Below are 15443 nucleotides of genomic sequence, written 5' to 3' on the forward strand. Positions count from 1 at the left end.
TTTTTTGGAGGGGGGTTGTCACCTTTTGCCAGTGGTGCTGTGCCTCAAACAGCACAGGCTGACATGCAATAATTAAGTTGGCACTGATCTGATCTAGAAACAGGGAAAGCTTAGTCAATTTCATTTCTTCATGCCGGGCTGACATTAAATGCACAGACAAACCTATTTGGTTGAGGAGATGTAAGGAAGAAAAGTTACCCAACTGATTTCAGAATTGTTAAAACGCTTTAGAGAATCACAATGTGAGCACATGAGGAAACTGTCTCCTGGGACAAAGAAGAGTTCCGAGATATTCTAAAAAGTAGAAACATGTGTTGTAAGGATTCCATAGAAGCAGCACCAATGGTCGTCCTCTTCCACCGAGCATGCAGCTTTGGGAGGGACACACATGGAGCGGTGAGGGAGGAAGGGGACACCCGCCTAGCCAGCCAGATCAGCTGAACCAACCCTGGCGATCAATGGGGTGACAGATGTCGCAGCCAAATCGCCCTCACATCCTGGATGAGGCCAATGGCCCATCTAGTCCAGCTTCCTGTTCTCACAGTGGTCAACCAGATCTCCATGGGAAGCCTAAAATCAATATCTTAATGTGATTGCATTTTCCCCACTTATGATTCCCAGGAAAATGGTATTCAAAACTACAATGTCCCTGAAAGTGAAGATAGAACATAACCATGAAGTCTAGTGGCTGCTGATGGCCTTTATTGCCTTATTGTTATCCAGGAAAGCTCGTTGTTTCAAAACCATCAGCAGTGAGGAACAAGCCTATCTGTTGATGTCATAGATACCATATACCCATTTAGCATGTGAAATGCCACTCAGAATATTGCAAACAAGCCCTACTCTCTTTGTTGCACATAGTAAAGACAACACTGTTGAAAAGTAGGGGAAATTTAACTAATCCAAGCACGTTATGGAGAGCAGTAGGACTCTGGTTAGGCAACATGCAGGAGTCACGCTACAATACAGGTTTGAACTCATTCACTTCACGGAGTGCAGTAGCTCTGAGAAGAGACACCTCCCTAAGGAGTGAGGGGGGTGCCTGAATTCAGTGTTATGAAATCAAACCAGAAATGCAACTTTCAATGAGTTCCGACCTCCAGACAGATGCTTTCTTCTCACCTCTTCTTTTCTAGGCTAAAAGTAAGCCAGACCCCATTACATAGGTTTGTGAAGTATTCATTTTGAATGCAGGGAGGTGGCCAAGAAGTGGAGAGCCACAAAGAGTCTATGGGTGGATGTTCTTGAAGCAAAGAAAGGCACAGTTCAGGCGCGCACGCACACACACGCACACACACACACACACACACACACACTGCCCTCTTCTCATGGCACTAATTTTCTGAAAGATAATTGATTCAATTTTTGTAAAAGAGAGATATGTAAAACTCTGCCACCTAGATACTCATGACAAGAATAAACATGCCTGCATTTATAGCGAGTGGGGTAGTAATGCAAATAGCCTTCATCTAAACATACCAAGAAGGGACGTGGGTGGCGCTGTGGGTTAAACCACAGAGCCTAGGACTTGCCGATCGGAAGGTCGGCGGTTCGAATCCCCGCGAAGGTGAGCTCCTGTTGCTCGGTCCCTGATCCTGCCAACCTAGCAGTTCGAAAGCACATCAAAGTGCAAGTAGATAAATAGGTACCGCTCCGGCGGGAAGGTAAACAGCATTTCCGTGCGCTGCTCTGGTTCACCAAAAGCGACTTAAGTCATGCTGGCCACATGACCCGGAAGCTGTACGCCAGCTCCCTTGACCTATAGAGCGAGATGAGTGCACAACCCCAGAGTCGGTCACAACTGGACCTAATGGTCAGGGGTCCCTTTACCTTTACCTAAACATACCAAAGTGGCTTGATCTTTCTGGAAATGCATGGCTTGCTTGGGACCACTTCACACATTTTTAAAGTATGGCCCTAAGTTGTTTTATGAATACTTTTAAAAGTTAACGTTGCAATTGAAAGGAACATGTGTTATCATTGAAATGGAATTCCAATGGCAAACCCAGGTTTGCTGTCATGTGGAAAATAAAATTTAGCATTGCCAGATAATCACAGTGATAGCTTTGGTCCCTCCTTACACAGAATTCTATAGCTAGAGACAGGGCTTCTAGGCCAGACTTCACTAACTTGCTCTTATTGTTTGGGTCTTGTTCCTCACTCTCTCTCAGCCTTAGTTCCCTCTGAGTGAAACAGGAACAGTACGGCTGCCATACACCCATATTTTCCTAGATAAAACCGGGATTTAAAAGGCGGAATTGATGTCCTGGTTTTTGAAATATAGCAACCCTGAGAAAAGGAGCGTTGGAAGCTGCTTTATACAGAGTCAGGTGACTGGTCCTCCCAGTCAGTTCTTAAGCAAGGGCCTTTCATGCACCTTGCTCCCTGATCCTTTCAACTGAAGATAGCAGGGACTGAACTTGTGACCTTCTGCATGTGAAACATGCGGCCTTTCACTGAGTTACAGACCCTCCCAGTGGCCAGTCGTACAGAGTGAGGATTAATTCCATGAAGGCAGTAAAGAAATCTGCAAGAATCCATTTTTAAAGAAAAGCCATTCGTGTATTATGAATCCAAATAACATTTAAATATAGTGGGTTGTATCCAACAAAATGTTGCATCCATGCAAAGATTTCATAAAATCATAGAATCATAGAATCATAGAGTTGGAAGAGACCACAAGGGCCATTGAGTCCAACCCCCTGCCAAGCAGGAAACACCATCAGAGCACTCCTGACATATGGTTGTCAAGCCTCTGCTTAAAGACCTCCAAAGGAGGAGACTCCACCACACTCCTTGGCAGCAAATTCCACTGTCGAACAGCTCTTACTGTCAGGAAGTTCTTCCGAATGTTTAGGTGGAATCTTCTTTCTTGTAGTTTGGATCCATTGCTCCGTGTCCGCTTCTCTGGAGAAGCAGAAAACAACCTTTCTCCCTCCTCTATGTGACATCCTTTTATATATTTGAACATGGCTATCATATCACCCCTTAACCTCCTCTTCTGCAGGCTAAACATGCCCAGCTCCCTTAGCCGTTCCTCATAAGGCATCGTTTCCAGGCCTTTGACCATTTTGGTTGCCCTCCTCTGGACACGTTCCAGTTTGTCAGTGTCCTTCTTGAACTGTGGTGCCCAGGACTGGACACAGTACTCCAGGTGAGGTCTGACCAGAGCAGAATACAGTGGCACTATTACTTCCCTTGATCTAGATTTCTGCTTATGCACTGGAACTTCCCTCTTCTCCTCGCCCGCCCCCCCAAAGAAATCTGTTCTGGGCATTTCCCCAACCCTCTAGAGCAGATTTCCGTTTTCCAGCAGAAAGCCTTGCACGAATGTGATGCAACCCAGTACTAGTCTGCTCAGTGGAGGCTGGGCTCTGTGACAAATGATGCAGATCAGGCAGTTCCACTAACTGTAAGGCAGAATTCTACACTAACTGACTGGCAGCAGCTCTCCAGGGTTTCCAGCTAGGCTCTCTCCCAGTTGCACCTGGGATTTAACCTGGGACCTTCTGCATGGAAAGCAGATACCCTAGCACTGAGCTACAGCCCTTACCCACCATTCAGCCAGATGTTGACAGACTGAGCAGAACTCACCTCCATAAATCCCAACAACATATTCCTATTTGTTTTTACCCAGCAGTCTTCACAGTCTGCAATACTGGCCTCATTGTACATCTCCACTTCCTCTTCATCATATAATTGCTGGAAGTGAAACAGCACCACCCTTACCTATCTGTCTGTCTGGCACCTGCCATCCTAGACTGACTGTGGGAACAGAAAGTTAGACTTTTGGAAACAAGTGTATGTATGTAGCATGCCTAGTTCAGCAACAACTCTCCCAGGAGGATCACAGCACCAAAGTATTTGTGCTTGATAACTTCTCCTGAAACAACATTTACCTTGTCACCTGGGGCAGCAGTTTTCTATCCAGGGCCATTCATTCTTTGCACTAATCCCTGACTAAATTCAGTTCCAACAGAAATAGAGCTTGTAATAACCTACCCCACACCCACCCAAATTATTATTCAAATTTACTTATTTTGTCTAAGTGAGCTCAAATGCCATATTTTAAGCCTGAACTTGAAATCTGTTTTTTAAAAAAATATTGACAGTTTTGCAGAAGTCGGAATTTTGTGGCAGTAATGAAGTGCGGATAACAGAGAGGAGAAATAAAAAGGGTAGTAACAAAGAGATACAAATAAAATGCTACCCCCTAAGCCCACTCCAGAGAGTTCGAGGGCTACAAACTTATTTTATTTTTTAACATTCATTCATTCATTCATTCGTCACACAAATTTGTACACCATGCATCAGCCTGAAGTCATCAAAGCAATGTGCATGTTAAAAATTCAATAAAATTCAAAATGTAGAAATCCTAAAATACAAATAAAACCATTCCTACGAAGTCTAAAAACAATAAAACAATTTCTATAGATGTAGGGAAAACCTCAGGGAAAGTCTTCTTAAACAAAAATGTCTTCGGTAGGCACCTAAACATCACAATGCTGGATGCATTGTGCTTAATTTCAGCTGGTAATTGTTCCAGAGGGCTGGAGCTGCATCACCGAAACCCTGGTTTCTAGTACAAACTAAGTGCACTTATGGGGCATGTATTATTTTCAGCATCTGAGCAGCACAGGTGCCAGGTAGAGATATATGGGGCATGGCAGTCCCTTGGGTAAATTGGTTCCAAGTTGTCAAACGCTTTAGGTTTTAAAAAATAAAGCTAAAATCCTCAGAAATAAAGCTGGCCAGAATCAAGCTGATCCAGAAAAACAGCAACATGACTCCACATGATTTTGTGTGATAGTATCCAAAGCAGAAGTGGTACGGAACCTATCATTAAAGTATACAAGCAATGGTGCGGCCAGAGTCCATGAACAAAAATGGCCGCATGTATAAATGTCAGGGGTTTAGGAGCAGAGGCACGGGCAAGGGAGGAAACAGAGAGCGAAGGGGAGGAGGCAGAAGAAAAGATGAGTGATGACGACGACCCGAGATCTCCTAGTCTTTCCAGTGAATCAGAGGATTCACAGAAAGGAGCACCAGTGGCCAGGGCAAGGGGGGAGTCTAGGGGGGCACCCCAGGAAGATAGAGCCAGAGGGGACTCAGGGGGGAGCAGCTGGAAATCGGGACCAGCGTCACCGCCAGGAAGCAGGGAAGAGGAAGGGAGCCAGGGGGGAAGCGCTGGCAGCTCACCACAGGAGGGAGGACATGAGTCAGGAGTGGCCACACCTCCATCGGGGAGCGAAGAAACGGTTAAGAGGAAAGTGGAAGGTTGGGCGCGCGCGCCAAGTTCAAATGCAGAGGAAGGCGGCGCAGTAAGCAGCCCCGAAAGGGAGCCAGGTCCTAAAGCAAGGAGGCAGGAGGGTCCGGGTCAGCGTCAGAAGAATCCCGGAAGGAAGAAGCCCCGGGGGGTAGAGGGACCCAGAGGAGGACAGTCAGGCGGAAAAGGTGGAGCAAGGCTAGGATATTAAGTTGGTGCACACGGGGCGGAGACTCAGACGGAGCTTCGCCGATCTAGCTACTAGACGTAGAGTTGCGCGCAGCAGCGTGAGAATGGAAACTGTAATTCAATAAAGACTTTTACTTAATGATCGCTGGCTAGCGTGATCCTCTGTGAGCTAGGATCTTCAAGCAGCTCTGACAGTAAGCTCCGTCTCCCTCTTGTGGGCATCTACAGCCTCGAGGAGGGGAGAGAAACAGGTGCCTACTAGCGAGCTCACGAACGGCAGACGACATGACGGCTGAGCAGCAGATAGAGGAACTAAGAAACGCAGTGGCACAACTGAACGCCGAGGCTCTCGCATCCAGGAAGAGAGAGGAGGAGGCAGCTGCCGCCTGCAGGGATCTCCAGGTCAGGTTAGACGTGCTGACAAAGCAGACACCCCGGCAGGAGGGAATTGGGTTGGCGAGACGGACAGGCGGGCTGGTCTCTCACTTCGATGGGAACCTGCAACAGTATCCCAACTTTAGAGCCGACGTACTGTGCGCACTGCAACTGCTGCATAAAGACTTTAGAGATGAACAAGAGAGAGTGGGGTTCATCATGTCCCATTTGCATGGGGATGCGAAAGCATGGCTACGCAATTTATGGAGAGATAAGGATCCGGCGCTCCAGAATGCAGATGCCTTTATTAAAGCGATGGATGGGTGTTTTTTATCAAGTATTGACGTGGATCTTGCACGGAAGGAGGTGCATGGGCTGAGACAAGGGAGGGCCAGCGTCAGGCAGTATCATGCCCGCTTTTTCGCCTTGGTCAGTGCCCTGGAATGGGACAGAGATTCGGCTCCTGTAAGAGACCTCTTTTGGGAGGGGCTGCACAACTCGATTAAAGATGAGATCGCGAGGGGGGAGAGACCCCGAACCACCCAGGAGGTCGTTCAGAGGGCACTGGCAGTGGGGGTGAAGCTGGAAGGACGTCCGTGGAGCGGGGACGAAGGGCGTGGAGGGCGCGAACCAGCCAGGGGCCCCTCCTTCCTTCCCAGAGAAGCAGCGCGGGCGCAATCCACGCCTCCGCCAGGAGGAGGAGCCGAACCTATGGAGGTTGGAGGTGCAAGGGCTCAGTCAGCAACCAGAGCCCTAGCACCGGCAGCAGTGAAAGCGAAGCCTCCTAGAGGGAACAGGAAGTGTTACGTCTGTGAGGAGCCAGGGCATATGGCAAAAGAGTGTCCCCAGAGGCTCCACAAGCTTACTGCAGCCTCGGCAATGGTGACTGCAGCACCGCAGCAAGGGGGACCACAGCAGGGAAACGACGCAGTCTGGCTGGAGGAAGAGGCCCTGGGGCCCAGCCAGACGTGTTAGTGACGCAGTCCCCAGAGGTTTTACAGCCCGTGAACCCCCTCCCGCCCAAACCAGTGGTGAGGCTCACCGCATCTCTCCAGCTGCCCAATGGAATCACCACTGACGTGCCCATCACAGTTGACTCGGGCAGCAATGCGGACTTTATAGGGCAGGACTTTGTCGACAAGCACGCTATACAGTTGCTGCCGGCCACACTGCCCCTGCAGGTTGTCACGGTGGATGGCAGGGAGTTGCTAGGGGGGCAAGTGGTGAAGCAGACGCCGCCCATGGCGATGCGACTTGGAAATCACAAAGAAATCATCAGCTTCAATGTCACTCAACTATCGGATACGCCCATTGTATTGGGAATGAGTTGGCTGGACAAGCACAGCCCAACGCTGGCTTGGTACCAGAGGCAGCTGATCTTCGGCTCTTCCTTTTGTGCTGAACACTGCATCGTGCCCCGGCAGGAAGGAGAGGAAGAGGAGTCACAGCTGCTGCTAGGCACGCTGCAAGCGATTCCCCACAAGTACGCAGAATTTTTGGAAGTTTTCTGCGAGAAGGAGGCGGACAGGCTGCCCCCTCACAGACCATATGACTGCAAGATTGACCTGCTGCCGGGGGTGGCGCTGCCTAAGGGGAAACTGTATTCCATGTCAGAGGACGAGCTGCAGGAACTCAAACAGTTCATAGATCATAATTTGGAGCGCGGTTTCATCCGAGAGTCCAAGGCAGCGGGGGGCAGTCCAGTATTCTTTGTTAAGAAGCGAGACACGCCCCAAAAAAGACTGGTCGTGGACTATCGCATTTTAAACAATGGGACCAAGCCGTCGGACTTCCCCATGCCCCGAATCGACGACCTCCTGGCGAAGGTGCGGAAGGGAAAAGTGTTCACCAAGTTAGACCTGCGAGGGGCGTACAACCTCATTCGTATGCGGGAGGGAGATGAGTGGAAGACGGCCATGTTCACGCCACTGGGTACCTACGAATACAGAGTTATGCCCTTTGGATTGCAAAATGGCTCCCACGTTTTTCAAGCTTTCATGCATCACGTGTTGGCGGGACTTCTCTACAAGACGTGCGTCTGTTTCTTAGATGACATCCTGATCTTTTCGGAATCGCAGCAGGAGCATGACAGACACGTCAAGGAAGTGCTGACCAGACTAAAGCAACATAGGCTCTACGCCAAGCTGGAGAAGTGCCAATTTGACGTGACGGAGGTGGATTTTCTGGGCTACAAGTTGTCTGACAAGGGGCTCGCCATGGACAGCGCCAAGGTTCGCGCGGTATTGGATTGGAAGAGTCCACGCAACCGGAAGGAGGTCCAGAGGTTTGTCGGCTTTGCGAACTTCTATCGCAAGTTTATCAAGGGCTTCGCGATGCAGACAGCGGCCATCACAGACACGCTTAGCTCCAAGAAAAAGAAGTTCGTTTGGACAGAGGAGGCGGAGCAGTCCTTTCAGGCACTCAAGCGTCTCTTCGCGTCGGAAGAGCAGCTGCTTCACGTCAACCCCAGCAGGCCGATGAGGGTGGAGACAGACACCTCGGACAGAGCCGTGGGGGCGGTCCTGCTGCAAAAGGACCAGCAGGGGGTGTGGCGACCGGCAGCGTTTTACTCCAGGAAGCTCAGCAAGTCCGAGCAGAACTACACCATCTGGGACAGGGAGTTGCTGGCCATTCATGCAGCGTTCAAAGCGTGGAGGCACTTCCTGATCGGCGCCAAGCACACGGTGCAGGTTTGCACGGACCACAAGAATCTGGAGCACTGGCGCACGGCACAGTTCCTAAACCAGAGGCAGATACGTTGGGCGGAGTTTTTTGCGAACTTCGACTTCCGCATAGAGTATGTCCCGGGGGACACTAACATCATGGCGGACGCCCTCTCCCGTAAGCCACAGTATCTGGAGGACGCAACGCCAGCGGCCGCCATGCACATCTTCGCACCAACAGTATGGGCGTGCGCCGCGGCCACTGTGGACCTGGAGGCGGTGCGACGAGCGTTGCAGGATGACTCCTTCGCACAAGCAAAGATGGCAGAGGTGCAAAGGGGCACGGCTGCGGCCGACGGTTTCCAGCTACGAGATGGTTTGCTCATCCGTAAGGGGGCCATCTACGTGCCGGGAGACGACCTTCGCGCCAAGGTACTGCAGCAGCTGCACGACGCGCCCACGGCCGGGCACTTTGGCAAGGAGAAGACGGTGGAATTAGTAGCCAGGGATTTCTGGTGGCCTGGAATGAGAGGGGAGGTCGCAGACTACGTGGCGAGGTGTGACACCTGCCAGAGGGCCAAACCAGTGCACAAACCGCCGGCCGGACTGTTGGAACCGCTGCAAACTCCGGTCGAACCTTGGGAGAGGGTGGCTCTGGACTTTGTCACGGATCTGCCCAGCTCGAGGGGCAAGACGGCAGTGCTGGTGGTGGTGGACCTGTTTTCCAAGATGGCGCATTTCATTCCGTGTGCTAAGGTGGCCACGGCGGAGCAAACCGCCAAACTGTTCATAGACCACGTGTTCAAGGTTCACGGTCTGCCACGGTCTATTCTGTCCGACCGGGGGCGGCAGTTCATCTCGAATTTCTGGCAGAAGCTGATGGGCTTCCTGAACGTCAAGATCAACCTGGCGTCGGCGAGACACCCGCAGACCAACGGGCAAGCAGAGCGGGTCAATGCCATCATGCAGCAGTACCTGAGATGTTATGCAAATCAACAGCCTGCGACGTGGGTGGATTACCTGCCGCTTGCCGAGTTCGCCTACAACAACACGAAGCACGTGTCCACGGGGGTCACACCGTTCTTCGCCAACAACGGGAGGCACCCCAGAACCTTCCCGGGACTGGAAAGAATGGGGGAGGGGGAGCCGCAGACAGCAGATGCGTTCGCGTCGGAGCTGCAGGAAGTCCACGATCAGCTGAGGCGCCACCTGGAGCTGGCCAAACACGCATACAAGGTACAAGCGGACAAGCACAGAAGGGTTGGCGAAGAGCTCCACGTGGGAGACTGGGTTTGGTTAGCAGCCCACGCAGTGCCGGCCAGGTCGTTGGCCAAGAAGAAACTAGGGCATAAACAACTGGGGCCCTACCAAGTCGAAGAGCAGGTCAACCCGGTAGCTTTCAGACTGGCACTTCCGGAGGGTTCCAGAATGCATCCGGTATTCCACAGATCGGTGCTCACTCCCTACAAGGCACCGCACAGGTTCCAGGAACCCGGAACAGCGCCGAGTCCAGTCAGAGACAGAACAGGGCACGCGGGAGTGGCACAGAAGGAGCGCATCAACGAAGTCACGGAGATTTTGGACTCCAGATGGGGGGAAGAGGGGGTAGAATACTTTCTCGCCAAGGAGGGCACCCCGGCCAGTGCGAACAGCTGGGTGCCGGGCTACGCCTTGGACGAACCTCTCCTCAAAGACGAGTTTCATGCCCTCTTTCCCCATAGACCTATGCCAGCAGACTTTTTCGACGACTGGCTTTTCACGCCCACGCTTTCGGCCAGCACTTTCCAGGGGTTCGACTCGGACGAGGACCCGACACAAGACGTCCGTTCCCCGGAGGGGTCACCCTCGGGATCTGCATCAGAACCCTCGTATTGGTGGGACGATAGACCAGAGGAGCAGTTCCGCAGACGGTGGCTGGAAGGCCCGGGACGAGCAACACCGCCAGGAGGAAGTGAGGGAGAGACGGACATGGACGTTTTCGGGGACGACCCTGGTTTCGAGCACGGCGGCACAGAGATGGAAGCGGAGGTGACCGTTGTCGACGAGAGCAGGGAGGAAGACCCGCGAGACTTCAGAGGGAGGCCCGCCACGGGAAGCGACCGATATCCGACGTTCGTCCCTTGGCAACAGCAGCCCCCAGCTCCGGCACCGGAAGGAGGGGAGGGGGGAATGGGGGGCTTCGAGGGGGGGATGGATGTCAGGGGTTTAGGAGCAGAGGCACGGGCAAGGGAGGAAACAGAGAGCGAAGGGGAGGAGGCAGAAGAAAAGATGAGTGATGACGACGACCCGAGATCTCCTAGTCTTTCCAGTGAATCAGAGGATTCACAGAAAGGAGCACCAGTGGCCAGGGCAAGGGGGGAGTCTAGGGGGGCACCCCAGGAAGATAGAGCCAGAGGGGACTCAGGGGGGAGCAGCTGGAAATCGGGACCAGCGTCACCGCCAGGAAGCAGGGAAGAGGAAGGGAGCCAGGGGGGAAGCGCTGGCAGCTCACCACAGGAGGGAGGACATGAGTCAGGAGTGGCCACACCTCCATCGGGGAGCGAAGAAACGGTTAAGAGGAAAGTGGAAGGTTGGGCGCGCGCGCCAAGTTCAAATGCAGAGGAAGGCGGCGCAGTAAGCAGCCCCGAAAGGGAGCCAGGTCCTAAAGCCCGGCGCAAGGAGGCAGGAGGGTCCGGGTCAGCGTCAGAAGAATCCCGGAAGGAAGAAGCCCCGGGGGGTAGAGGGACCCAGAGGAGGACAGTCAGGCGGAAAAGGTGGAGCAAGGCTAGGATATTAAGTTGGTGCACACGGGGCGGAGACTCAGACGGAGCTTCGCCGATCTAGCTACTAGACGTAGAGTTGCGCGCAGCAGCGTGAGAATGGAAACTGTAATTCAATAAAGACTTTTACTTAATGATCGCTGGCTAGCGTGATCCTCTGTGAGCTAGGATCTTCAAGCAGCTCTGACAATAAAGATGCTTAAACGTCTTGACCTAGTACTGCAACAGGTCAGGAAAGGGTTACAGATGGGATAATTATACAGCTGGAAGGACTGAAATCACAGCATGGCTTACTTATAATATCCACCTCAGCAGTTGCAAGTGAAGGCAGGTTAGGTGAGGAAAAGGCATTGAAGCTCTCTGCATCCACCTTAGTAACCCGGTTTCCCCTGTACAGTTTATTATGAAAGTACAGGCACACCTACAAGGACGAGAAAAGGAACATGTCAGTATACAAACCTTGTAATTAAAAGATCCAACAGATTTATTTATTTTAATGCCTGACTCTTTCTTTAAATATAATGAGAATGACTTAGGAGAGAGTTATAAATACAATGAAAATTATGTAGGAGAGGTTTATATCTCTTGTGCTTTCAAAAAGTGCCACCTCTTGTCACTTAAGTGTTTGGGGTTTCAGACTATTGGAACTAAATATAAGCTAACAGCTTGTGGCATTTCCATCCAAGAGCAGGTTTGGCAGCTCTCACGGTTTGCCAAGAACCTCTCAAGTTGAGACCCAGTGACTAGGATGTTAAAAAGTGAGGGTTGAAAGGGACTCTTACCATAAGACGTGCACTGCTCTTGAGTACACTGTGGGTATATAAATAGCTTCAGAAGCTTTAGAATGGTTGGGAAAGCACGTATTATTTCTAGAGAGGCAGACAGGAGCGTAGGCCCCCTTGCAGTTTGTACCACTGGGGGCATCCAGCATAGCACACACACACTCCAATGGAAAAGCACTTTCCCCTAAGCAACACTTTCCTCTAGCAAGTTGGTTGCTGCCGATTTTATGATTCTGTGATGGTGGTGCTCTATATTCCTAATGTTTTTTTTTGGGGGGGAATTAGTAAGCAATATTTCTTTAATAACTGATGTCAAATCGAAATGGGGTGCTATTTCCTTTTTAAAAATAATTGCGAGGTATATAATCATTTTTTAAAAATCAGTTGGGCACCTGCTAATTCCAAGTTAATGGAATGGTACATGTACAAAACAGAATATGTAAAGAGGAGAATGTATTACTATAATGGGGACCTTCTGGGTTGTGCAAAAAAAAAAAAAACCCTATCTTTAGTATCCTAAATTAAAGGAGGTGTTATTTTACGTTTCGAAATGTATGATTTTATAACCTCAAATACCATTTGTTGTTGTTTTATAAAGTTCCCCTATCAAGAAGATAAACTGAAAATTACACTTCTCTTTTGGTTTGTACACTGACTGCAAAATCTGAAATGTCAGTGAAAGGACTGGGCTGATAATCATCAAGGATAGTGAGGCATGCAGGACAAGCAGAGGTAAGACTAGCAGCAAGAAGGTGACCCGACCTCAGGGATTACAAATTGTCCAGCAAAGAGCAGTGACCCCAGCAGATTGGCTCTACCATCATTTCTCAGTTCGTATATGGGTACCTAGAAAGAAAGAGAGAGAATAAGAAATGACTGCTGTTGAAAACACACACAGCGGCAGCAGCAAGATAGGGGGCTGGAGGAGACTCCAGATATGTAATACAAGCAAGTGTAAATCCATGAATAATTAATGCAACGTTCTCTTATCAGATGATTTATTGGAACGTGGACGTATTTCTCCATCATTCTAAACTATGGCAGATGGTGGAATTTCTCCAGTTGAATTTAAAATATATTCTCCCCAACCCTCATAAAGTTATCCTTTAATTTTGCATATTCTTTATGCTGGCAGGGAGAGGAGGGAGAGAGTGGAGATTTCAACCTGGAAGAAATATCACTTGCCAATTACGACACACCCTCCCTCCCCCAGTAGACAACCTACAGCCTTGCGTATTATTTGGAAACCTCAGCTAGTGCAAAATGTGGCAGCCAGCTGCCAGGTGGGGCTGGTTCACCGGCAGCCCATTATCCTGGGACAACCGTGGATTCTCCTTTGGCAGGTGACTAAGGGCAAAACTGCCAGTGGCAAGAGAGATCTATAATCAGACCTTCCTTTGCTTTGGTTTCCCCTCCTTTACTGTACTTCAAAACACTGCACAGTAGACTGCTAATGTCACCACACCACTAATGCTGATGGAAGAAGAGCCTAATTGTTCCCTTCAACACCCCATTTCCCCACCCAAAGTCACCCCCTCCAAAACTGCTATAAGCCCCACTGAAGGAAAGACGCTGGCTATCTATACTGTATTTCTCTTCCCCCACCCCCCAAAGCAAGGCTAAATAATAATAATAATAATAATAATAATAATAATAATAATAATAATAATTTATTTATTTATTTCTACCCCAATAACCTATTAACCATTAAAAGCTTCCCTAAACAGGGCTGCCTTCAGATGTCTTCTAAAAGTTTGGTAGTTATTTTTCTCTTTGACATCTGGTGGGAGGGCATTCCACAGGGCGGGTGCCACTACCGAGAAGGCCCTCTGCCTGGTTCCTTGTAACTTGGCTTCTCGAAGTGAGGGAACCACCAGAAGGCCCTCGGCGCTGGAACTCAGTGTCCGGGTAAAACAATGGAGGTGGAGATGCTCCTTCAGGTATACTGGACCAAGGCCGTTTACGGCTTTAAAGGTCAGCACCAACACTTTGAATTGTGCTTGGAAACGTACTAGGAGCCACTGTTGTTCTTTCAAGACCGGTGTTATATGGTCTCGGCAGCCACTCCCAGTCACCAGTCTAGCTGCCGCATTCTGGATTAGTTGTAGTTTCTGGGTCACCTTCAAAGGTGCACATAGAGCGCATTGCAGTAGTTCAAGCGGGAGATAACCAGAGCATCCACCACTCTGGCAAGACAGTCTGCGGGCAGGTAGGGTCTCTGCCTGCGTACCAGATGGAGCTGGTAAACAGCTGCCCTGGACACAGAATTGACCTGCGCCTCCATGGACAGCTGTGAGTCCAGAATGACTCCTAGGCTGCGCACCTGGTCCTTCAGGGGCACAGTTACCCCATTCAGGACCAGGGAGTCCTCCACACCCACCCATCTCCTTTCCCCCATAAACAGTACTTCTGTCTTGTCAGGATTCAACCTCAATCTGTTAGCCCCCATCCATCCTCCAACCGCCTCCAGACACTAGTGGTTTTAGGGTAGGACAGCGGTGGATTATGCCCAGTGGACCTGGAGCCAGTGCTAATGACTGGCTAACCTAACTAATTCCAGTTTTCTCCCCATCCTCCTCTACAAAGGCAACACTGAGACAATGGAGAAAGAAACTGACAGCCAGTGCCCTGGACTGGTTGTAGGGAAGGAGGCAGGCAGGTGGGGGCTGACTGAGGGCAGACTGAGGTTGGTGGGGCCGTGCCCCATTTCCCCCAGTGGAACAGCCTTGTGTCCCCTATCTGTGAAATAAGACACATTAAGCGCATACCTCCCAAGGCTGCTATGTGTAAAATGAGACACCCACCTTGTACATGTCAGCTTAACTTTGACACAAGACAGAGCCCACCCTGCTCAGTTTTCAAGGAAGCAGCTTACCTGAGATCCCGTCAGAACAATGGTTTTACCCAGGTTCTCACACATGAAAGACAATGCTGAGGCTGTATAGGCCATTGTGTCTGTGCCGTGAAGGATCACAAAGCCATCATACTTTTCATAGTATATCTGTTGATAGAGAACAAATTTCTCACATTAAGAAGATAGATTTTAAAAATGGGCAGGAATGATTGTCTGGGGAGAGTACAACAACGTGAATTTTTAAAGGGGAAGAAACTACACCAAATAAGTTGATTTTTTAGTATAGTACTATTTTCCTCTAACATGCTGTTAAATAATTTTCAAATGACCAAATGCATTCTAGGTGCCAGGATTCAAATATTGAAGCAACATACAGCAGAGGCAGGGGGAACAACTATTACTTACATTTTAATTTTTATTTGGAAAGCTGTTTTAATATTATTGTATAAGTGTATATACTGTATTTTTCTGTGTATCAGATGCCCCCGTGTATAAGACGCCCCCTATTTTTGGGGACTCCAAAATAAGAAAATGGAGCGAGATTGGCCAGAGTTG

General features: G+C 49.9%; 1 protein-coding gene across 1 annotated transcript in view; it reads right to left on the reverse strand.

Annotated features, from left to right (window-relative positions):
• The window catches only part of ASPG (asparaginase), a 66567-nt gene that overhangs the window by 34065 nt on the left and 17059 nt on the right, over positions 1–15443 (reverse strand). The window contains 3 exon segments of the mRNA XM_083518571.1: positions 11547–11673; positions 12797–12880; positions 14910–15035. Coding sequence (XP_083374697.1) covers positions 11547–11673; positions 12797–12880; positions 14910–15035 — 337 coding nt within the window.

The sequence above is a fragment of the Podarcis liolepis genome, assembly GCF_965112155.1.
Source record: "Podarcis liolepis genome assembly, chromosome: 1".
Classification (NCBI taxonomy): Eukaryota; Metazoa; Chordata; class Lepidosauria; order Squamata; family Lacertidae; genus Podarcis; species Podarcis liolepis.